The sequence below is a fragment of the Galendromus occidentalis genome, unplaced genomic scaffold (genome assembly GCF_000255335.2).
Source record: "Galendromus occidentalis unplaced genomic scaffold, Mocc_1.1 scf7180000077485, whole genome shotgun sequence".
Lineage (NCBI taxonomy): Eukaryota > Metazoa > Arthropoda > Arachnida > Mesostigmata > Phytoseiidae > Galendromus > Galendromus occidentalis.
Genome location: NW_003805473.1, coordinates 815,422 through 840,133, shown reverse-complemented (window position 1 = coordinate 840,133; position 24,712 = coordinate 815,422). Strand labels below are relative to the sequence as shown.

The following is a 24,712-nucleotide window of genomic DNA, read 5'->3' as shown; positions in this document are numbered from 1 at the left end:
CGACACATCGAGAGCATTCATGTGGAGGGTCACCGCGGCGTCGGGGATGATTTCGTCTGCCACTGGGCTGAATGCCCTCGGAGGAAGAAAGCTTTCAACGCCCGCTACAAGCTCCTGATTCATATGCGAATACATTCCGGAGAAAAGCCGAACAAGTGCTCGGTAAGGTCGTTCAATTCCTGCTCTGACCGTTCCCCGCATTCCAGTCCGAATTCCTCATTCAAGTCGTATAACCCGCCGTCTCGTCGATTGCCTCCCGTCTGATTATTGCCGTCACGGGTGAACTTTTGGGACTTGACCTCTTACCATCTGGGTCTTCGAAGTCATAGTTCGACTTCGCCCCGTTCCCTCGAAAAGTCATATCCTTTAACCCTCCCCCCCCCCCCAGTCGGGATTTGGGATGCGTGGGATGACAGGAGGAGGTTGCACATTGACATCCACCATGATTTCCTCTAAGTTTCTTCCTGTCGTGTTTCAGTTCGATGGTTGCAATAAGTCATTTTCACGGTTGGAAAATTTAAAAATTCATCTGCGCTCTCATACGGGCGAAAGACCATACCAGTGCCAGTATCCAGGCTGCAACCGGGCGTTTAGCAACTCGAGCGACAGGGCCAAGCACCAACGGACCCATCAAGAAACTGTGAGTCCAAGAGCTGCTGCGCAGCGCCACCTGGGTAGCTCGACGGGTTCACGACAGGCATGATCTGTGCAGTTTGGCAGCCTGAAACTCATTCTTTGGTCTTCCAAAATAATCCCCTGATCCTCATCCGAATGGTCCGGAAAGAGGGGGGGTGTGAGTGGTTTGCGCTGGATCGACCATCGGGCAATGATTCTAGACACATGCGAGGCTATTCTATCTGAAAAATCTGCAGAGAGGCACTCAAACATCTAATATGAATGCTCACGCCTCCCCAGAAACCCTACGCCTGCACGGTCAAGGATTGTTCGAAGCGCTACACAGATCCAAGCTCTTTGAGGAAACATCTGAAGAGTCATGCAGTGACAGACGGGACTCGCAAAAAAGTTCGTAGCCCAATTCGCATTGCCGTCAGAGTCACGAGTTCATAGGGAGCTCGGCTTCCAATCGTCACACTCTCTCTCTGGAGTTTAACTGATATCTCATTGCCTCAGTTGAAATGTGAATCGGACTTTTCTGATCCTGCCGATCTGAAGTCATCAGATTTGTGCGACGTGGAGCCGAAAACAAGTTTCTCTCAACACGGAAGTTTCGACCGGAATGAAGTCTCCGTCGACTCATCCCGTTCGGGCTCGATGGCACCTATTCGTGAGTTTCCATAGTTTCTATTCAACAATGAGTCTCTAGAGCACTACCAGGTTCGCATCCGGACTCGGGATATCGACGAGGTCCGCGGGATACTGGAAAGATGTGATCGAAGAAGATTTCCGCGATCAACCCCCTCCCCCAATTCGTACTCGCAGTTCTTTTTGGAGAATTATAGGGTCACCCCTTTGCGAGCTGCTCCACCGGAATAAAAATAAAAAAACTGAATTCCTCCGCAGAGCTCCCGCTGAATGTTATGGTGACTCAATCGCAAGGCCCGCAGCTCTCAATAGATCAAGGATATCTCGCATCGGTCCGAGCTCCGCGGTACTCAACGCTTCTGTCCACGTCCTTGCGAGGCAGCGATGTCGTCCTGAACGATGAATTCGGTTTGGCCGACTTCGATCGCTCCTCTCATCAGGATTCTTCTTTGGCGGGAAAGTTCGAGAGCGGCACGACAGTTCGGACCGTCGGACAGGTTGATCGCAATCCAGAAGATACCTTCGAAACCTGTCCTGGACACCCCGTTACAAAAGACGGGGTGACTGAAAATCTCTTCGCGAGCTATCAGTCGCCGTCGCCGTTGCCACCCTTCGACGCGTTCTACATTTCAAATCCCTACGATTCTTTCCACGGATCCTGAATCTGTCGACTGCCCGGATCGGTAACCAAATTAAGGAAGACTGAATTTCCACGCTTTCGATCTGATTTCGCATCCCTTCCGACGATATTCGTGAAAACGGGTATCGAATGTAAATAGTGTGAAGTATTCTTGCGGCAGCAGAGGTGAGCTCTTGCTCGGATCTAGGGAGACATTGGAGAAGACGTGAACTTTCGCAAAAGGACGAGTTTTTCGCGAAACTTCCGAACCAGGGAACATATACAGTCGATCCGCATGCGCCGCGCCTCCTTCGTGGACGGGAGAGAGTATACAAATGACCATCATGGAACGTCGTATTCACCTCGAATTCTATCATGTACATATCAATACGAGTACGTATTATATTATCCTCATAGTAGGTGCTTGGGGAAAAATCTTTGTAAGAGCTATCCTTCTTTCAATGGAGACCTCTGATTGAGTCAGCGCTAATCAACGAGACGGAATCCTCGTTTCTGTCAATTTTTTCAGGACATAAAAGAAAAATCGGTTGAAGCTCAATGCACCTCTGAAACTGAAGATCTCCCAAAAGAGTAGGCGATAATGAGGTTCCAAGTTTTTATTTCTGTCATTAGTAGGTTGAAACTCTTAGAGGAAAAATATGTTCAATAGATATTAGAGAATCTGCCGGCGCATAATGTATTGCCTGCCGATGTACTCCATGTTGTGTGGGATAGATCCTCAAAAGGTGTCGACGCTGGCAGCACGCCATCACATGAGTACTTCGCAGAACAGACCCGTGGAACAATGGTCCGTTCGAACGAATATGTCGAAACAATTTATTTCCACAATTATTTTGTCTGGAGGCGTCGGTTACAATTGCAAAATGCAAGAGCTAAAAGCGAATATTGTCGAAAAAACTGGAATAACAAGGTGCCCGAAAGCTCTGGCCGAAATTGCATTGAGTGTTTCCTAATCTTTTTTGTTCATAGGGAGCAGTGGTCGTCGTGTATAGCATACGCGGGCTAGACACAGAGACACTTTGAGTATGAATAGATTTCCTCAACGGCTGCAACGATTACGTCTGACCTATCTCCCCGCACCGATGCCGCTTCACACGGCCGCTTCCCCGAGGTGGGTCAGCTGGGGTACTCCTGCGCCCCCTGTTCGGTCGGAGGATGAGTCAAGGCAATATATACAATGATGAACTCATCGCCGGCTAACATTGATGAGGTATTTGCAGCAATGAGTCAGGAGCTGCTTGTCTTTACCGCGCGAGTCGTAATGACCGTTGGACTGTGGCTCGTTGGGGTCCCGGGTGTAGATGTCGAGCCCGTATTGGCCGTCCTCAGGGAAACTAAGGAAGAACGAAACCATATCGCCACTGACTGAATGCGAAACGAATTTCGAGAGCTTCTTCTCATCACAGCCGTTCATGTGAAGAGCGGCTAGGAAGTCCGACAGCGGTCTCGTCATCCGGAACTGGATCTGAAGTTCTCGACCTGTAAAGTGAAAGAATGTCAGCGTCGGGAGCGTTTGGGGAAGTCTTGAGAATCCTTTATTTCTGACTTCAAGTCTCCGATGATAGATTCAGCTCGCGAGAATCACTGATGCTTGATGTCCGAGACTAACCTGCGATGATGAGCGCGTCTTCGTGACTAATGGCGTCGAGACCGAAAAGTCTCAAGGCTTTCTCGGGACCCCATTCCCCACCCGCGCACTCCGGCAGCGGGATCATGACCGTGTGCAAATCTTCACACAGAATCCTGAATTTGGTCACACTCTTGAATTTCATGGGCTCCCCAGTCAGATACTCTTCCGGAGACACCGAGTTGGCAAAAATGTCTAACAAGAACGTTCCGCTGCACGGCGCGTGCACTCTGCAAAGTGGAAATATTCATCAATCGAGTAGCAGCATAAATGAGATGAGGGAGAGAAAGTCTATATCTTTTCCGGAAACAAGAATTCCTATGGATTCCGAGGCAGGATCTTCCAAAAAAAAGCACCGAACCTGAATGCAACAACATTGTCCACGACGGACTGCATGACGAATCGTTTGAGGGAGACGCCATCAAAGTTGTCAATTGCTTGGTCGTTGTGGTCGAAATATTTGAGCGAGTAGTGGAAGATGAGAGAATGCCTTGGTTCGTGAGGCATCCCGATTCTGACTGTGGTTCCTCCTGTATGATCGGTGAAGAGCGTCGCTTTCGTGTCGGGGTCGGGGAAATATAACCCGTACCTGAATTGGGATATTTCCCTTTCATTGAGCATGAATATGGGGAATTCATGGGCCAACTCTGATTAGATGGATCTTTAAAGGAGCTGCCGCATGCGGTGGCTCTCCAACCGCTACCCACCTGAAGAATAACGATCGGACGAAGGGGAGCTCTTCGAAATCTCGCAGAGTGATTGGTTTTTTCAGGAGTTGCCATTCAGGATTTTGAGGGAAGAACTCGTAAATGAACTCTCGAGCATCCGTCAGAAAGTAATGATCGTCATACTCGTACCGTAGCTTATCTGACTCGCTACGTGATCCGTTCCTCGGGACCTGGAAACGGAAGTTATGGAATAAGAGCGAGTTCCTTTCTGGAGAACGTCGAATCCTTCTGCAGAACACATCCGATGGCTGCAATCGGGATTTCTCACCTCTCTAGCGTTCACGAGATGACGAGCACCCCAATTGCACTGCACGAACCGCCAAGCTCCGGCAACATAGACGGCGTTCCAGGAATTTCGGAATCGACTATCATCGAACCTGGGACAATCGGAAAAATGCGAAACCTCTCCTTAGGCACCAGACGACAGTCACAGCTGAGGGAGCTGTAGAACCATACGAAACCTCCCCACAGTGACAACCGTGGGAGGTGCACAAGGTAGTTACCTGATTCCTGGCTGATATCCGGCACTCTTGGAATAGCCCTTGATGACGACGCAGTGGAGCCCTGCGTAACTGCAGAGCCGTTTGAAGAGAACGTGGTAGCTCTCGGTGCCATGCTTGATGCCTCGCAAGATTCCCATCGGAGTGTCGGCGTTGATAGTGTCGTCGAACGTCATCTGGTTCAGGTTCTTCACCGTAATCCAACGGAAAATGGCCCTAAATGTGGAAAGCTTTTCAGAAATCCGGTGGAGCGTAAGGAGCAGCGTCATATTCCATTCCTTCATAAGGTGACCAGAATACAGTCGACCCCTTGTCAAGAAAACGCGTTAGATGGACCGGTGATTCTGCTCTCGCGAGCGCCGCTTGTGAACACGTTCGTCTCAATGCCGGAGCGAACGACGACAGCAACAAGACGACATCCGACACGCGCCGTGACCAAGTTCTCGGCCCAGAAAAAAGCACCAAGCCTCTCTTTTCGCGAGGTAGGTCATCTTATCAGTGAGCGGTGCCTTCGGAAGGGCAGAGCCGAGGATGACTTGAGAAATCAAACGCTCGAATTCCCGCTACAAGAGCCTCGCGCACCTCATGAGGAGGGATAGGCTTCATTCTTTCGTTCCCATGGACTGAATTCTCACGGTCCATGATCAAACGAGCCGTGAAATCCCTTCCGCGAAAAGCTGCGGATGCCGAATCGAAGAATGGATCTAATGAAATGATGAATGACACGGGGGAGCTGAGAACCGCACGTCCGCACGGCCCGGGCGAAACGTGATACTCAACCCTGGCTTATCTAGATATACCATACTGAAGATCTTCCATCGCCGTGTTGATGCTGCTCACCTTGCCTTCTCGACGTCCGTCTCGCAATTGTGCGTAAGTTGTCGGACAAGATCGGTAAAGGTTCTCTGGTCGGCCTGCGCGACGTTTATTGCCTGTTGATCCAATTCTTGGAAAACCGATGGATCGATGTAGATGTCCAACTTCGAAATCGAAGCATAGCCCGGGGTCGGAGGATGTAGGGGATATGAAGAATCGTGAATGTGTCCACCGTCACGCTGCAAAAAAACAGAAACATTTTCAGAGTGGGGCTAGAAATCGAAGGGTCCCCGTGGAGTTTCGAAGTGCGGAGCAAGAAGCGTCGCTGCGAGAAGCATTCTTCTCGACGGACAGATTGCTTGGGTTTCTATCGAACAATTCGACTCGTTTTTCCCTTCGGCTTTCTTTGGTCACCGGCCTGAAAGCACTCCGTGACCGAAGATCGCTTCGCACCATTAGTCACTCAGAGAAAAACGAGGAATTATCGATTTAGCAAGACGCTCTTAATTCGGTGTTTCACTTTTCTATTTTCAGTGCCGTGGAGTTTTACGACGTTTCCTGTTCGGTGACTCCGCGCAAAGAAAACTACAAGGGCAAATACCGAGGAAAATAGCCATGGATCATCAGCACCATTGATCCGATCTTCCGTAGGATGTCAGTATACGCCAAAAGGAAGAGTCTTTGCTCCTGAACCCCTCGTGGTGGGTTTGCTTCACGTGAGGCCGCTTGCTCGAACATCGTCTCCAGCCGGGATCAGCAGAGAACGAGGTCACTTTGTGCAGCGAGATGAACTTGGCGGAACGCGGAACAGCGACGACGGAGAGAGGGAGTCAAATGTCAATCACAGGCTCATTACTCTTTAAGCATTCTATGTTTTCATGATCGAATTTTTCGGGTTTTTCGCCGAGCCGTCAGAAATCGCTGCGGTTTCATGAGCGCGATCATTGGGTAATGCAAATGACGGAGCATGTCGGATGACCGCCGAGCAGACATCCCGCTTTTTCCATCATTGGACGATTATCTCTGGATATCCTCCTGTTGGTAATTCAGGATTTCGAAGCGATATCAGCCGACAAAATCGGGCCATCAATTCAATCAAGCTGCGGCTCCAGAACTCGCGATCTTCCTCTTGATGGCGGAGTGAACACATTTCAGGAACTCCTCGCGATTCTCCTGATTCGGCCACATCTTTCCCAAAGGATGTTCCTCGAGCCACGGAAGATCCAAATTGAGCTGAGTTCGTAGCCCCAGCTCGCTCGAGAGCTTCGCTGTTGGGGAGAAGATGTAAAAGGCGCTGAGCACCGGGAAGTTCGAAGGATATGGCCCTTCGAATTTCGGCGGTGCACAGGTCACTTCCGAATGGATGGCCAGGGACTCCCAACTTGGGGGATAATTTCAAAAGGAACAAGTTGCCGCACTTAATTCCGAAACGAGTGACGTTTCGGCTCAGCGACGATACTCAAACGGCCCACTTTTGTCGACCCCCACCGAAAAATGTCTAAACCACTGAACCACTGGCATGGCTCATATTGTATTCGACTGCCCTCATTCAGTTACCGGGGAAATGAACGATTTTGAAAGCGACGTCAGCCTGTCGACAACCTTTGGAGGGAAAGACAGGGAGTCGTAGCGAATCCGAAACTCGATCTCAGGCCTCTATGCGAGCCCACACGTTTCGTAGGTAGAGAATGGAGTCTCCGAGGAACGCCTCGGGGAGGCCCGTCGTGATATTGGCGCGTAAGCCGCAATACGGCCTTAAACTCGGAAGGGAAGAGTCTTTGAAGGCGTTGAGGATGATGAATCGATTCAGGAATGTCTTGGTCATCCAATTTGATCGATCAGGAGAGACTAACGACAGGATTCGCGGCGAAAGGGATTATCGCTCCCGTTAGCTATTACCTGGACGATTTCTTCACGCTTTTCGTTGATCAGGTTAAGCATTTCCTCAGCATGCTTCTCCACGAGATCCGCGGTTGCGGCTCTTTCGGCTTCCATGAGTTTGCGGGTCAGCGCTTCTTTCCTCCTGTGAAAGAATGAGAGAGTTTGATTCTAAGGTCCGAATCTCTCCCCGGGTCCCCTAGCACCCTCGGCAGCGTTGCTCTCCAAATTGCACTTTAAGAGTCATCCGAAAATATACCGAACACGTTCGCCGCTGCAGCGGGACACAGACGAAACAGGGTATGAGGAATGAATACAAAGAGCTCGAGAAGATAGAGCGCAATCCCCTACGCGAGAAATATTAACGACACATTCGCGCCAGAGGTATCACGCGATTCCACTCGTTCACGTGATGAAGCGTTTCGCCCTGCACCTTCTGTAGGGAACGGAACGGGGTGATCCTCTGTGCGACATTAAAACTCAACGGAATTTTATCATCAGGGATTCGCATTCGAAAGTCGTCAGACGCTAGGGCCGCACACGGACGTTCAATTCAAAGTTCAACGTTTTATTTATTTTTTCCGCTTTAAGACAGTATCGCGGCCGATACAGGTTATCGATCCGCTCGATCCCGACAGTAGCGCGACATCGCAAGCTGGTGAAAATCCACCGGTTTCAAAGCGTTATCGTTTTCTCACTGAATGACGAGCCTCCATATCGGGGTTTCTCGGTAGCGCGTTCCTTTGTGAGCTCAAGAGCCGGGATCGATTCTCTTGGATCCTCCTCCAGCTAGGGTTGAAACCCAGTTCGGAACACCCGACAGAGAGAACGCTTCGACCGCCATACGTACGTCGTTACATGCTGAAGCTGACTGAAGGAATAGGCCGAAGAAGCCGACGCGTCGAGATACTCAAAATCATCACGAGCCGTCGTTATGAAGGAAGGATACCGCTGCCGGAACCAACCGAGAGCGGTCACCGGCTCGTGAGTTTGGGGCAAGAAAATTTCGAGCATCCCGGCGGTGATTCCACAGCTCAGATCACGAAAGTTTCCAATTCCGAAGCAACGCCACTTAAACGGTCCGAACTGCGGAGACGACACCGCTGAGTCTCTCGATGATTTTGCGGCTCTTCGTTCAGCACAGGGCACTAATCTACACGAGACAAATGGGGGTTTCCCACCGGGAACTCTGCGTTTCCCTGATCCTATATCCGCGGGATCATACGCTGCTCGGGCTTCGGGCTCTCACGAGTTCTCAGTCCACGAGTGCTTTTGTCCAAATAGATCTCCGCCCATGCAGACTAGAAAGACGTCCGCACGCTCGTGCACCGAGCTGACGACTGGCGCACAGATCGTTGCGGAGCGTCGGTTTCCGAAGACGCCAGAAATCAATAGCGTGTGTCTAGCGGAGTCATTCAACTCGAAATGTCAAGTCGATCCAGGAGTCATCGGATCGCAGTCAGAGCATCAGTCAGAAGTCTCTGTGAGAGGGACTCGGCGTGAGGCTCGTCCCACGCTCGGAAAGAAAGACAACTATCGAAGACATCCTGTCCCGAGAATTCGGCAGCTAACAGCCTTTGCAAGGCGGCCGTTGCAAGAGCCACGCCCCGTCGGCACCTGTTTCACTCACAGCCCTGGTAATTCGATATGAAAAAAAATCTTGAAGGGACAGTGAGGGAGTGGACGACACGCAGACGGGACAAGTGCGTTAGAAAAATTCGGAGGGCTCGAAGGGTTCGTCCGCCAAGCCCAGGGCGAAAGTTCAAAGCTCATCACGACGAACGAAGTCTCCTGATTGGCTGGACAGCGTGTCTATCCCCCGTTCATCAAAAACTCGTTTTTGCTGGTACGTCTTGTCGTATCCCCTCTTGGCAAGACCGAACTCATAACCGCAAATGGAATTCCTGAACGACGCAAAGTCAAGCCCATACGTACAATCATTGGACCTATTCCGTCATGTCCCGCTTCTGATCCGCAAGAGTCGGACGGGTCTTCTGCGCACGTTTATCCATCGAACCTCTACCAAAACATCTGGTCGAAGATCGGAACCGGACTCAAAACTCCCCATAACCTTCTTCCGTCGCGGGGCCTGGGGCTTGGTCTCCATTCGGTATTGAGCATCCTCCGACGAATTGAGTCTCGAATTTGTGCCCTCCTGCTTGATGTATGACCGAGAGGACCACGATACGGATGCCTCCGGATCGAGACACTCGGCCGGAAAGGGAGCAGGGATCTTGAGCATCAAAGTTTCGGAAACGAGACTTTCGGCTCGACAAACACCCAGACGGACGAACATTTGGACTCCGACCAGAAACCTTGTGGCGTTGTGCTTGTCGGCTCTGATTTCCCATGACGGCTTCGGAACGAATATAGTAAATCGAATCGCGCGTACAAAGGTTGTTTTTGTGAACTCGTGTCGCTGTCCTATCACTAGATGTCCCTTTCCACTTCTTTCTTTCGAATCCCGTTCGCCGAATCTAAAGTCGAAGGGCCCGTCGGTGAGTCGCCGAATATCCCTAATGTCTTGAGATGTTCTCCATAGCTCGAGCGAGACCTCGGAAGTTTCGAGAAGTTGGCATCAGCAAGAGCTCGATATTCCATGAAGGGAATTCTCTACAGGATCTCCGGTGGGGGGAAGAGGCGTACGAGGGGTGGCGAACCGAAGAAGGCTGCGAGTCTCCCTTCTCGTCTCCTCTTCAGCTCCTAATCCCATCGGGACCAACCCAGATTTCGATTGATCCTGATACATATTCGAAAATTCTCAACGATGATCTCCCAAATCGTTCGAAACTCTTATAATGTCTCTTCATTGTACGACTTCGTCACGCGCACAGATGATGAGAGAATTCCAGAGCGATGATCTCTCAATTCAATAAAAGCCCTGCCATTGTGAACCAGCGCGCGTCGTATCTGATTGGTGTAACAAATGCAGCAATGAATGTGTCATACCAACAATGGAAAAAGCAGCAGAGAGCATTGGAAGCAAGCCGTAATATCCGCCCACTAGTCTCCGTGGTGGCGACGACGGCGTCCATGTAGTCAGACAGCCGCTCAGTTCGTCGACGCGAAGCTCATGAGCTTCATCTCTTCAAAGCAGCAATAGCGGCGGGCGGCATTGTCTTCGTTGTGTCCAGATTGCTTTGACACGACCGGGCAGCTGGCGAAGTGGCAACAGAAACCTCGCCGTTCCAGATTATTTGCTCCGAGTAATTAGAGCTTGACAAGAGAATTTCGAATGGAGCTGCGAGCAAGTCGGCCTCACCCGAGCTGCATCAATGCGGATATTAACAGCACGTGATCATCAAACGGATCGCGGGAATAGCTTCATTCTCACCGCACTTCTGCCCCATAAAATGTAAATTTCAAAAATGAATAGCTGTCGGTCGCCGAAGTACAATATTTTCCCGAGGCCGCCGCGAGGATACTGTTGGTGCGGCGTCGGATGATAAAGCGACTCTTTTTGACCTCGAGCGATAGATTCGGTCCCTCAGTATCCGACTGCCATAGCTCTGTGCTCCAATGCCCTTAATCTCCGATGGAGCTCGCGCCCACACTAAAAGTTCTCGTGCTTTCATGTCATTCCGACTGGAGACGTGTGCTAAGCGGACCGGAAGATTTTCTCGTTTCGTTCATACGATGGGCCATCGTAACCTCACTTGTGCCAAGACGCCGTTTGTAACCGATGAACGGGTCTTCTTCTAGGAAGTTGAACTTCAAAGGAACCTTTTCAGAACGATACGCGGGGAATGTTGAACAACGCTCGATGGCTCAAAACTTCCCGGAGTGGTCTTACCTGTCCAGTTTGACAGTCATGTTTTTCTCAAGGTCGTCTTTGTCCTTTTGGTGTCTCATGGTCATTGCACGCTCTTCGTCTGGAGTGACGGCGAAGTTGTTTCGCTTGCGTCGAATTTCTTGGTGATAGCGAGATGTTAATTTCTCAAGCTCTTTCTCCCACTCTTCCTGTAAGGGCGATTTACTCTTAGACAGTCAACTTTACTCTTCCACTGGCGAGCGAGGCTGGCGGTCCCCGCCGCTGACAGCCTGCGCGGATTTCATTTGAAAAGGACTCTTGACCGACTATATGGAACAATGAACGGACAATGCAGCCGTTATCAAAATGGAAGCGTGTCCCTAAGAATTTTAATTTCTAGGCCGACGGACTCACCCTGATCTGATGCTGCATGACAGTCTCTTCTTCTACTCTTTTCTTGGCAAATTGTCTGTACAAATCATCCTCCTCCATTCTGTGCCGCATCTCCAAGGTCCGCTGGGTTTCGGCATCCTGAAATCGAATGAATATTCAGAATGAATGCAGCACACAACTCATGACAGAATGACTCTATTCCTGGCACAACATTCCTACATGAGATTTGATGGAGTGCATTCGATTAGGCACGTTTTCTGGTCCAGGCCGCCGCAAGACAAATTTCGAAAAAATTATGAGTCTTCATCCCAAGTTATCCGTCTTCCCGCCCGTCGTGCTAACCCTCCGCTTCGGGCCTTCATTTCAAGAATCAACCACTCCCTTGCAGCGCTGATTCTTCCTCAGGGAGCAGGTGTTCCCTATGTGCCCGAGGGAGTGAGCGACCGACCCCTACGCGAAAGAGCTCGAAATTCCATGGGGGTTCTCTGGTTTTCGGTTTTTCTGCTCGTCTCGAGGGAGAAGCATGAAAGTAGTTCTGCGTTGAAATCCATCACGTTGAAATAGAAACGTCCAATCCCGAGGGCGTGCCCGCGCGTCGTCCGTCTCAGTTTGTTCAACTTTTTCCCATCGACTTCCTGCCCTGGTGTGGCTGAATCAAGATCGTTTTGCGGCCGTTTTCAGCCGCGGAGAGATTCGACTTCACGAAACCTCTTCTTGAAGCGCGCTCGATTTCATCCTATTTGTTCGGGTTCAGAGTCGAAATATTCGGTTTTGCTCTCCAAAATCAAGATACCTAATTCCCATTCTGATGCTCTGGCTGGACAGATATGGATGCGAAAAATAATTTATGAATTTCTTGGAGGCGAGAGCCTAATCGGCGCAAAAGGATGGCGATGTATATTTGCGTTCGTGTCTCGATGCTTAGCTTCCTTACAGGTATCGAGGACCCCGACGCGATGCTCGTGTCACGTCAACTATTGTCGCGGGGATAAATCGGCATCAGAAGCTCCGACAAGCTTCTAAGATCGCCCACAGCGTCGCTGAAGATCCCCCGCGCTGACAGCGATCGCGAAGCTTCCATTCAGCTTCGAAGAAGTCGATATAGAGCTCAAAGATAGTGCTGGTGAACTTGGCCTGAGTGGCTGACCGTGCGAAGGTGGCAAGCGACTCGTGAAAGATTTGATCTGTACTTCATCTTGCCCAGACGGAAGAATTTCGAGGAATTCCCTCTATGAAATCGACGAATGCGTACAACCAAAGAATACCTGTCGTTCGCGCGATACGGGATCCACGAGAATGCTGGCTCAGGGTCGACTAGCTTCGATGAAGTTTGAACGGGCCCACGAGTGAAATGTAAACATTCCAAAATTCCTACGATGAAGAAGCTGCGGGTTGGCGATCCCGCGGAGACAGACACGGCGCATCAGTCGGCGCGCACACATCTTCATGCAAAGTTTGCCACCCGTTGGGAATTAATTCCATAAACAAGCATTTCTCATCCGTTCTCGACCAGGGGAAATTGCAAAGCAACTGTAAACAGGCTTTTCCCTGCGCCTTCTTCTCATGCCTCCCAGGGGATATTCGGGGCAACGATTTTTATCACTGCCTGAGGAAATAATTATCGAATTTTCCATGTCATGGCGGATAATGCCCGGAACGCGAGCCAATCCCATCCAATTGGTCGACAAAGATTATTCTGGTCCGCTCATATGGAGTTACTGGCTTCAACGATGCGGCAAATGAAATTGTGGCGACGAGCAACGAGCCAACCAAGCAAGCGCCATGTACTTGCGGGCCTGCACACGACATGGGGTCACAGCCAGGGTCAACGGGTCGAACAAACGGATAGAAATCTTCGAACGAGCTCGGTCGGTAAGAGATCGGTAACTTCTCAAGTCATCAGCCAGGCGAACGCTTGCCGCCTCGTGCAGTTGCTGCTGCTTGTGCTGTCAGTTTGTCGAGCTTGCAAAAGGGCATCGCAGCAGCTCGTTGATGCTTGGTGACTCCTTACGTCACGGATGTCCACCTTCCATCTATCGGTCCAGCCGCTGTCGGTGCACGTATAAATCAGCGAACGCCACTTCCAACGATTCAGACCGGCTGGTCATTCCGGCGGAATTCCTTGGGGCCCGCGGGACGTCAGGCGGTCGTCGACGAACAAACGGACGGTTTGCCGAGCAAGTCAACCCTTCATTATGGTAACGGTGCCCGACTTAGCGGCACTTTCGGCCGCTCTGCTCTTTAGAAGTCGAGAGGATCGGCATACGTTCTCATACGAATGTGACTTTACACGGCGCGATAACGCGGACACATCTAGTGAGCAGGAGGATCCTTCCTGTTGGAAGAGATGCGAACGAGGGAAAATAGACATTCGAGAGCATGTTCTCTAATGAATTACGATGATCGGAATGTGCTCTAGGGGCTTTCCGATATACTTGTTTGCTCGGTCTCCGACGGATTATTCCTTGGAAATCAACGGAGTCTCGTGAGGCTTCAAATAAAGCGCCACGCTGCAATTTCCTTCAATAATTATTGTGCTTCCGGGGCAGAGGAATTGAAGTCTGTTTGGAAATGAAGACTCGTTGCACTTATCCTCCGACAATAACATTCCCCGCTCGTAGCTCTACGTAATATAGAAGAACGTTACACCCACTCGATGCAGATCCGTATCCGGCGCTAACTGCGCGTTTTCCCTTCTCCTGAACGGTCGCTTGGACGACAACCATTACGGAAGTGTCATTATGTGGACTCGTGGAACGATTAATCGCATCCAAGCTTCACTTTCACGTCAATTGAAGAACAGCGAGCAATGATTGGGAACGCTGCGGATTGTCCGTGTGGGCTCCGTCGATCCTACGAGTTCGACAATGCAATCGTGCTCCACAGTCTGCTTCGGATCTCTCCGACTCGAGAATCGCTCCCCAGCGATTCTCGAGCATCTCTCTGTGCAAAGTTCTTCTAATCACCGCGAATTCCGTTTCGCCGTGAACATGTTGACTACATCATGTAGTCGACAAGGAGTCGATAATTAGCTACTTCAGGAAGTCACAATGGTTCCCACACGACATTCTACGGTGAGCGGATCGTCGCCAGTCTACTTACGAGCGCTAAGGGTCCCATTTTCGTGGCGAAACTGACCACCTCACGTTCGATCTTCACTTTCGGAGGCTGACCGTGACGGTCCATTGTGGAGTAAACCGAATAGTGGGGCACTGGTTGGATAACAGGCGGCTCGGGCGACCTATGGCCATTGCTATTCGAGTGGCCATTGCTTTTCGAATGCGTTCGACGAACGCTATCTTTGAAGAAACGTTTCAGCATGCTGTACGTTGTCGGCTGCTTGTGATTGAGCGTGCGACAGGAATGCGAAGCGGCGCAGAGATGAATCCGACGAATACGCCAAATACGACGAAGACGCCAGACAATCACCGAGTGGGCTCAACTCAAGGTCCTCGTTGCGTCGCAAGAAGAGTTGCTTCTCAGAGGGAAAGAGAGAGACGTAAGTCGAAGCAGTTGGAATCTCGAGTGGGCGGCTCATAAACAGAGGGTGCAGTGGTGACTGAAGTGACAATTCGATTACCAGCTAATTATTATTCACCAATCGATCGCACCCGTCTAGCGCAGTTCATGGGGACCGCAAGCGGTGGACCCGCCATTGTGATCCCATCGCTCTCCATAGCTATCTGCCCGACGACTCCCGTTTTGCCCGAGAATTATCTTCCGTGGGCCAATCTTCCCGGCGCAGTTTTTCTCTGTCAGCCCGGAGAGTCTGCGTACGCTTGAAAAACAGAATCAACTCGCAGGCAGTCGGGACTCGCGCTTCAAGCTCCTTAACGAGAAACTTAAGGCATCCAACACAATCCATAGAAGCTCACCGGTCGAGGTCGACCAGTAGATGGATCAGTGGAATACGCAGTCGAGAATCCCTCACACTAGGCCACATGTAGAAATGAGCGACCGCTTGTAAGCCGCTCGGTCGGTCCATCGATCGATCGATCGATCGATCGGACCGCCAGATTTCGTCATGAACATCTAACGAGACTGACGCGTTTTCAGCATCTTCGATTATATGTTTCCCATCGAAAGCTCGCCATCGATTAGACTGATTAATCTTTCGGGCATTTTCTCCCGCCTCACATCGGAGCTGACCCTGCAATTGTACCTGAAGAGTTCGCTTTGAGCCGCTCACATATTTATTGATGATATGGCAACAAGGATCCCGACAACCAACACACCGAAGGAACCGCGCTGGGATGAGCGCGCATTAATTAAGGGAGTTTCGTAAAACAAAGGCGGCTGGACGAATGTTCTGTGCACATCCGCGCCGGCACCGCCTGGGCTTTTATCCCCGCCGGAAAACAGCGGAAGACGCCGCTTCTCATTCCTTGTCGAATTGATTTTTCCTCCTGTTCTATGAAAAGTCCCGTAAAATCGATTTGCGGTTGAAGAGGGGAACGGAAACAACAGGGGAAATTGTCCCAGACCTACAACAAGGTACGGAGTAGCGGATCCGGAGACGCAAAGGCTCGAATCTACGTTTGTGGCAATATCCCGTACTTTTACCGCTCAGGGAAGGGGCAGGGAAGAAGCCGCTGACGGAAAAATCGAAGAGTGCCTTTCTAAATGAGTCTGAGCACCGTTTCGACGTGCCGTAGTTGCTACATTCGAGCCCCACCCATTCACTGTGCAGTCTGCTACGCTGCCGTATAGGTGAGAATACGTGACCATCGTTGCCGTAGGAGTTCGCTCATTTTAATTCTCGTGTGATGTACTCCTGGCGACTCGATCGAAAAAAAAATCGGAGCTGGGTCCACGAGCTCAGACCTTTCGTCTTTCCACGGATAATTCGTCAACGACGGTTCTCCAGAAAGGCAGACCATGACGATGAGCTGTCTCGAGTTTTTTGGTCTGCTTTGTGAAGTTCCCCAATTTATCTTCTTCTAGCTACTTGTTTCGACATCAGTTAACTCGATAATGTGGTAAGACATCGGATGAGAGGCTTTTGTGTCGAACTCTACGCTTGGGACCTATTTCGGCTCCTTCTACGCCCCAAGTCGCATATTTTTGAAGACTTGTGTTGACGAGTCTTTTTCGGGACATGTTCGATGGAACGACATAGAAAGATCAGGACTGCTGAGGAGCCGATACCATCACGCTCGCCCACTGTTCGTGGTTTCGTAGTCACAACGGCGATCATGGGATACTCCCCCCGCCCTCCGGGACCATTCCCGTCACTCCCGCAATAGAGAGTCAACTCTGAATTGAGTGAGCGGAAAAAGTCGCTCAAATGGAGCGGAGATACCGATCGGTTCCTCAAGGGCGACCCCGCCCGCTTTCTACAATCCGCTATTTTTTAGTTAGTCTCCCCCACGGATCAGTAGCAGAATATGCCCGATCAAATCGCCCCTGAAGATCAGCGAAGCCCTGACCTTGCACATCTCGAACAGCTGATATTTGAAGGGAACCCTCCCTCCCGGGAGCGGTTGCGGCTGAAGAGGAAATATTTCACTAGGAGCGGAGCTTCATGCTATCGAGTGAATATCGGAAGTGCGAGAGACATCGGGAGAGTTTCTCTCTCTGCCACCGTGGGCGGAAACGGAAGAAATTCTCAGAGGGTGAAGCGATTCAACCGTCCTCCAAGGGATACTCATCGTGCGTCGGAAAGTTATGTACTGCGAGGAGCTCCACAAATTGCGTGAGGAAGAATCATGGGCCAAGTCCCCGCATTGAACTTTGCGGTAGCCATTGGGACTGCATTGTCACCACTTTGGAGCAGCCGGCGAAGAGCGTCGGACCAGCGACTTCCGCGACTCGGGCGGCGCCTTCATGCACGAATCTACAGGTTCATGCTCGACTATATATTCCTCTGGCGTCGAGTCGGAAATCTCTCGGAGGTCCGGAGGACCGGCGGAACTCGTCGGCAGCCGAGAGCTTACAGAATCGGGGTTTTCTGCGGTTATCTTCGTGAACAAGGAACTGATTGCGATAAAGAGCTTACAGCAGCACCAGCTTCCTTCACCATTACCGGACGAGAACTAGCATCTTGAGAATCACGAATGACGACTGCTCCGTCAAAGTCGTCGGTTTTGATGGCTTGTACATGTGCTCAAGTGATTAAAAGAGGACAAGCGTTTACGGAACAAGGAGAAGCGCAGCTCTTCCCCGACAGGGTTTCAATTGAAGACAGTGACGGTATTTCTTCCACAATCAAAATCAACCAGAAAGCTACCCACAACGAGCTATTAGCGTTTATCCGGCGAGCCGTGTAGCCACTAAAATCGACTTAATCACTCGGCATGCTTATTTTCGCAAATTAGAGAAACGATCCACAAAAACTTCCGCATTGTTTTGGAGTGGCGTAACCTTATCTAATTGAATGACCGAAAGATTTTACGTCGCCGATCATAGAGAAAAAGCAGGCTTATCTATTGCTGTAGATATACTCGACGTATCGATAAGGGGCCCCTGGATTTCTCAGACCGAGCGAGCTTCCGCGGGGACATGGTAGAGCGCTCTCGCAATTCCAAGACTGCCGATGGGTGAGGAGAAAGAGGCGCGGGGTGAAATTAGTAATTGGTACTTCGAGGCTCTCGTTCTTTTCCTGCGAAGCATCTGCTAGCATTCATTCGAACTCCGAAGTTCACACTTCTCCCTCTCTCGTTTAAAAGCGCTCTCTTGGCAAACCTCACTTAGATCGGACTCAAGGGAAGGGCTCACGAGAGCTATCGCCTCGCACGCCTGATGAGAAACTTTGAGAAAATCGATTCCAGAAGCCTTATAGCGATTATTCCCGCTGATACCGGCATACGAACAAACATGCCGCTTCTATCAAACGAAGGTTCATGAATGCCATAACGGGATTTCTGGGGGCTCCGATCAATGAAATAATTATTCAAATCTGGATGGAGTTCCGCGCTTGGCTGGCCGGCTTCATTCGGAAGACGCGTGGCGTTGATCAGTGATCGCGAGCGAGCAGGGCGAACACTGGCTGCCTCTGCGCGTGAATGCCTCGATGATCGAAGCAGCAGAATGCATTCAATAGATAGATGGATGGATAGAACAAGGATTCACTGACTGCACATGAGGATGACTTTCGCTTTCGGGATTCACCTCGATCTTAAGCGACCTGTCGCACGAAGTAGACGGACTTAGACTTGGTTCAGCCCACGGAAATGGGGTTATTATAATAAAGAAGTCGCCTCTGTGAGCTCCAACTATTCACCGAAAATTCATCATTCCCTATCCTAGAGAATGGTCTGATACGGTGACCTTGGACATCCGGATTCCTGAGCAGAATCCCGATAAGGCGCCGAAGTTCCCACTTTCAAGCGCTCCCGTGAGCTCCGCAAGGTACGTGTCAGGTGGACGCGTGCGGAAAACAAACTTGCGAGAATGAGTCGAAGTGGAGGAAAATGTCGCACCGGGTATTGAGCAATTCTTCTTTCAGTATCCCGTAGAGAACGGAAGCATCTTCCAGACGAATCGGATCTGACCGACTGACTGAGTCATGATCCCATTCGATGCATGGAACCGGCACTTTTCGGAGTAAAACTCATGTCAACGGATTTTCATGGATCCCTTCACCGCCATGTGGCCATCGAAGGTCGCCCGGGTCGAATCGTCAGATGCGTCTGCGACTGCGTCAGATGATTTTATGCGTCTGCGGGCAGCTCTGTCATAAGGGTTCCCGTCTCGATGGATCAACTTTGTCGTCAAAGCTTTCATTCGTCTCCAAATCGATTCTCTCGCGACCTACGTCCTTTGGGATGATCGATTTTTCCAGTACAAAGTGACAAATATATAAAAACTCTGCGCTCCCACTGGCCTGCCTAAACAGTGTGGGCAAAAAATCACAAATAAAGAGTTTCACTTGTAGTTCGCAACCTTGAGAAGTTCGCGGTGGCTGGAGCAGCTGTTGTCGGTACCTATACATTTTATGAATGCAGCGAAGCTTTTAGACCCGAAGTGCATCGCGCCGCGAAGCCGCTGTTGTGCCAAGTATTTGTCTGTGTTTCCCCTTCCGTTGCAGCGTTCCGTGTAGAGTCTCTCGGCTCTGACTGCAACGACAAAGACGAGATCATTGCGATCGGCGAATACTCATGTAGAGAGCCGATTCGACCATTGATTTCGTATTCCGGAGGACTACTCGTACGGTGCCTGACGGGATCGTGCGAAACGCTCAGAAGAGATTCTGGAGGTCTTCAACGAATGAGCTCGAAATCCCTTAGTCGGTTCGATCTGTACATATCTGTATCCTCCATTTCATAAATCTCGATCCGAAGGGAATTCTGGTCTCGAAAGATCTCCCGCAGCATTGGTGCCGTATTCTGGTGAATACCACACCCAAGTGGGCGCTCTGCTCCTTTACGGTGAAACGTTCATCAGAAAAACGGTTCACGACACTGACGACACAGCATTTCACGCAGGAGTGTTGAACCGCTCGGAGATCTACCCGATCCCCCATGTCCCATGCATTCGGTTCACCGAATTACATACATATGAATTCATTCCAGTACGAGACGGTGAGCGAAGCGAGGTTGTCTGAACAAATGAGCTGCGAACGGGCGTAGCGTAAATGTGCGCATGCACGTCATGTAACAGACGCTATCAGACTTGGCGGACTTCGACGCTGGACGGTGACCGCTAATAAACGACCGCCCATGACCACTGCGCAACATTTCGCCCAGTACTTGACCTAATATAGAGCGCTTTCAAAAAGAAACGCCGCAGCCGTGGACGCCGATAATTCCGTGTGTGCTTGTCGGTGTCTGAATTTTTCTAGACTTTCGGAAGACATACGAGGGTCCCGCCAAGTGATCTGACGACCTGGGCGTACGCAGGCTGGTCGTGAAACTCCCGAAAATCATTCATGGGGCTAGTCTAGTTCTACAGGGTCTCGAAAATGTCTCCTGCCTTTCGCATCTCGGTGGATCAGGGGATGACGTATGCAACCTCATTCCACGTTCCGGGTCACTTTCCCCAAGCGGCCGAACCTTCCCATCGATGATTTCAGGATTCTCTCGAGAATCAAATAAGGCTGTCGTCAGAATGACGAGTCGAGACTCGCTCTGTCAGAGGTACCACATCAATGGCTTAGCCGGAGCACAATAGAACGGGTCAGTCGGAAAGGGCTGATCTAATGCTTACATGAGGTCCATCAACAAACTCATCTATTCACTCATGCCTCCGATCACTCATCGATGAATCTGTTGATTCATGCTTGTTCCCCATCGTATAGTCGAGTTCACCGTAGCAATCATCGTTGCAAGGTCAATAGATGGACATCAAGATCCCTCATCAGTCTCTCTGAAGCGACTGCTCTGGACGGTGGCTTGATACTCCGCTCGATCAAGAATTGCCTCGGCTTGTCGTTCGAGACTCTGAGACGTCGAGGAACGCACACGAAAGCAAAATTCCTGATTCAGGTGTCGCTATTCTCATCGCTGACTTTCTGGTGGCGTGTGACAGTTTCGTTGAATTACGTAGAAGCTTTCGAAACGCTAAAGACATGGATCCGCGTAGAACGCTCAGTCATCCGAATCCCTGCGGGTTTCAGCAGATTTCCGCTCGGCGAAAACGGTGGAAACTGTTTCCCACGGAATTCCCTCTTCCGAAAGCCATTTTCATCATCAGCGACACCCAAGACCACGGCCCTGCTCGTCGCTCCGCCCGCTCTCAACGAAGAGTCGGGTCTACGCAAAGAAGCGGAGCACCCGTTTATCTGTTAGTTTGCAAGAATCCACCGAGTAGCGAAATCACGTAGCACGTCAAAATCGCTTCCAAATAGCTCAATCGACAAAGTCCGCAACTCTCTGATCACGTTTAACTTCATCCAACATCAACACGATTCACAAACCACCGCCACCACGGACTGAATGAATGAGACCAGAGTCTCGATGATGATGGCGACGACGACGACGATAACAGCAACAACATCAAGGGGATCACCACGGAGCACAGTAAATGCGCCTAAAAGCGATGGGAACTTTGAGGGCTCACCAGAACGCGAAGGGGCTCCTTAATTGGCTACGATGGATTGGTGGCGTGAAAAATACCAAATGAGCCGAGATTCATAAACGGCAAAATAAAGAAAAAAAAATTAGGGGGATCGCATCCATTTAACAAGTTGACGGTACTCCCGGAACGAACCAGAGCATTCCCGGAGCTTCTGGGCTCCAATGTGAATTGGAATTTCAGGGAGGAAACGATTTTATGATGAGAATCCTCATCATACGATCGACGCGGAGCATGACTTGCCACCGTTAGCGCATAATTTGCTCCCCTGAATCCCGCAAAAAACTATCCGCTGATTGCTCTAGAGCCCTTGCCATTCGCCGAGAGATCCGCACCAACTCATCTTTGCGCGTTGACAGCCGCGACGAAAGAGAGCTCGCAATCTATGAAACAAGGAAACGACTTGCACTTGCCGAAGAAAACCCGACTGTTCTCTCAACGATTCGTCTTTTTGTGTTCCATTGTATTCCATCAATAGGGAGCTTTGAAGTTCTGTTCTTATTTCTGCTGCTGCTGCCGCAGCCGTCTTCTTGGAAACGCTCGAACTGACCCTCAGTGCGAAGTTTCAGCTGAGCTTCTCTAGAAGAACGCAGCCGATCCTCAAACACGCGAGCCAGCGATATTCTGTCGTGCTCAGCTTGGTCGGAGCCGGAGTCGACATTGGACGCGAACACGTGTAGGGTCGGACGATAAACACAGCGATTGAGATTGATCTTCGCCTGAGAGGAGACGACTCGAGGTATCTGATCTCTTGAGTTGCCGAAATCGCGATCGCGCCCCCACTTTGGAGGGATGCGCATTCCGGGAAGGGGAGATTCCCCGCTGACGAGTCCAATCGAGCTCGTCGGATATCCGAGGAAGTCCGAGAGATCTCTCGAGCTCTCGGCCTCGATTCGACCTTTCAAAGAGACATAGTAAAGAGCCATGTCGTTGGCGATGCGCGGAGTCGCCGTTAACGGAACGGCATTCACCGAGCCGCCCATTCGGCAGGCAGACGTCCATCCATCCATCTATTCGGCCAAAGACTCTTGCCAGAGCAAATGACAACGGTAACCGGAATGAGGGCTCTAAGCAGCCGCGACAAATTTGCCTCCGGGCACGTGTCGCGTGAAATCGGTGACAGATCGGACTGCATGGACCGTCGACTCGACAAGCACCGTTACCAGCCGCTCGGATCTCGAGTGAATTCGATACGTACTATTTCACCTCAGATCCATTCTCGCCATCTCCTTGACTCGCGTCGACCGGGTCGCTCAGTTGTGGCGAGCGCAGGTGAGCCGAGATGACCCCAGTCAAGCCGAACGTTTCATTCAGCTCGACGATCATACAAATCGCTCACACCGTCCACTGGTTTTCCGGTGTGTTCACGTTCGTTCAGAGTATCTACTATTGCTGCTCGCTTACAGATAATGGCTTTGCTCGGTTTAGCAGCAGCGCATCTGCCTGTTTGCTTGCCTGCCTGTCCGCCTGCTTAGCACTTCTGAGGGTTCACGCCGGCTGACTCCCGATTCCACACATTCACGCCTCACCTCAGACGGCATCGGAAGTTCCGCCTCGGATCGCCCCCAAACTCGATAAAGCGGGCAGACCGGTACGGAGAATAACTTCCGAGTTTCTGGCTCCGTTCAAATACTCGGGCACATTTGAAGCGGACCCTGTGACACTGACTGACTGAGTGCGGTTACACGAGCACTCAACAGATCCACTCAAGCCGGAGCCGCGGGAAAATGTGCGATTCGGCTAAAGCTGACGGATCTCTTGACAGCGGGGGCGGTGCCAAGACGGCCGAAGCATTCGCGGTTGATGAGTAGAGCCCGTGACTTCATGCACTATAAAAACCGGAAATATGCATGCAAGTATGCCCTGAAAAAGGGCCGATATATGCATTGAAAAAGAGAAATATGCACAAAAAAATAGGAGCTTCGTTCAGGTTTTATGATACTTTCTGGAATTGACTCAATCCTGCTTAATACAGGCACAATTTAGGTTACGGGTTACAGTAGACAATGAGATGCATCTTCAAATTTTCAAACGTAAAACTCTGACGACGGGCGCTGAGAAGGTGCTTCAAACTAGAGGAGCTCCTTTCAACATCCACCGACGTGATCGGTGCGTACTTGAAGCAGGCTATCTCCGAGGGGTCGCGACCAATGAGACTATCCGCGGAGCTGCCCCCCCTGAAGTATGTCCGAGACATCCTTGAGAATACTGAAGCCGCCATTACGAATCACAACCGCATCGCATTTCCTAGGGACCAAGTCCCCAAGATCACCGGGTGTTTTCTTGAGATCTTTAACAAGTGCCTCGAAGATACCCACGCGACCTACCAAAGACAGCCCCTTCGGTTCGAGTTTCTCGATGGCATGCGGGAGCTCTCCGAAGTTTGCTTTTATAAGAGCGATAATTCCTTACAGAGGGCTTCCTCACCAATTGAGCAGCCGCTCCGATGCTCGCAGCGTCTTTGGCGTCCAGAGCTTACAAAACCTTCGAAAATGAGTCGAAGTGGTCGGCGTAATAGACGGCTGGGTTCAACCAGGTACCCCATCTTGTCAGAACTGGCTGGGGTGGCAGCGGCACTCCGGGGCGATCTCGCGGAATGTGCTCACTCGATCGGCAGACTTCAGGAAAATTTTCTTCCCGCTGGAGGCCAACTTGTCTAAATCCGGGAAGTTGTATCCGATTCATCACCGTTCCCTTCTATTCTCGGTTGACCATGGCTGTACGTCGCTCTCAGCGTCGAGACCCGCGAGAATCGATGGGGAAAATATGGGATATGCAGAATCATGCCCTAAAGCGCAGAATATGCATTTTCAGGAGGAAGAGCCCAGAATATGCATTTTTATGCATTATATGCATTTTGCATGAAGTCACGGGCTCTACTCATGACAGTCGTTCACGGGAAGCTTCCCAGCGCAAAAACTCAAGAGCCGAGCAGCAAATTGAGAATAACAAGACATTCCGAAGGCAGGAGCGATGGCAGCGGAAGTCGCAGCCGTACATAAACCGACTTTGGCGGATGCGGCACTGAAACTACTGCAACCGCAGTCATAGGCACGGCCATCGGCCCGGCGGCCGCTCTTCTCTTGGGATCTATTAGAGAAG

The 24,712-nt window shown here is 50.7% G+C and overlaps 1 protein-coding gene across 1 annotated transcript in view; it reads right to left on the bottom strand.

Annotated features, from left to right (window-relative positions):
• Positions 1-3,089: 3,089 nt before the first annotated feature.
• Hil (peptidase hillarin) overlaps positions 3,090-24,712 on the bottom strand; it is a 23,529-nt gene continuing 1,906 nt past the window's right edge. Inside the window, exons 2-11 of the mRNA XM_029112148.1 lie at positions 11,618-11,734; positions 11,246-11,412; positions 7,474-7,597; positions 5,599-5,813; positions 4,762-4,974; positions 4,527-4,635; positions 4,238-4,428; positions 3,892-4,119; positions 3,513-3,760; positions 3,090-3,382 (exon numbers count right to left, since the gene is read on the bottom strand). Of these exons, the coding sequence (XP_028967981.1) occupies positions 3,090-3,382; positions 3,513-3,760; positions 3,892-4,119; positions 4,238-4,428; positions 4,527-4,635; positions 4,762-4,974; positions 5,599-5,813; positions 7,474-7,597; positions 11,246-11,412; positions 11,618-11,734 (1,905 nt within the window). The remainder of the gene's footprint in view (positions 3,383-3,512; positions 3,761-3,891; positions 4,120-4,237; positions 4,429-4,526; positions 4,636-4,761; positions 4,975-5,598; positions 5,814-7,473; positions 7,598-11,245; positions 11,413-11,617; positions 11,735-24,712) is intronic.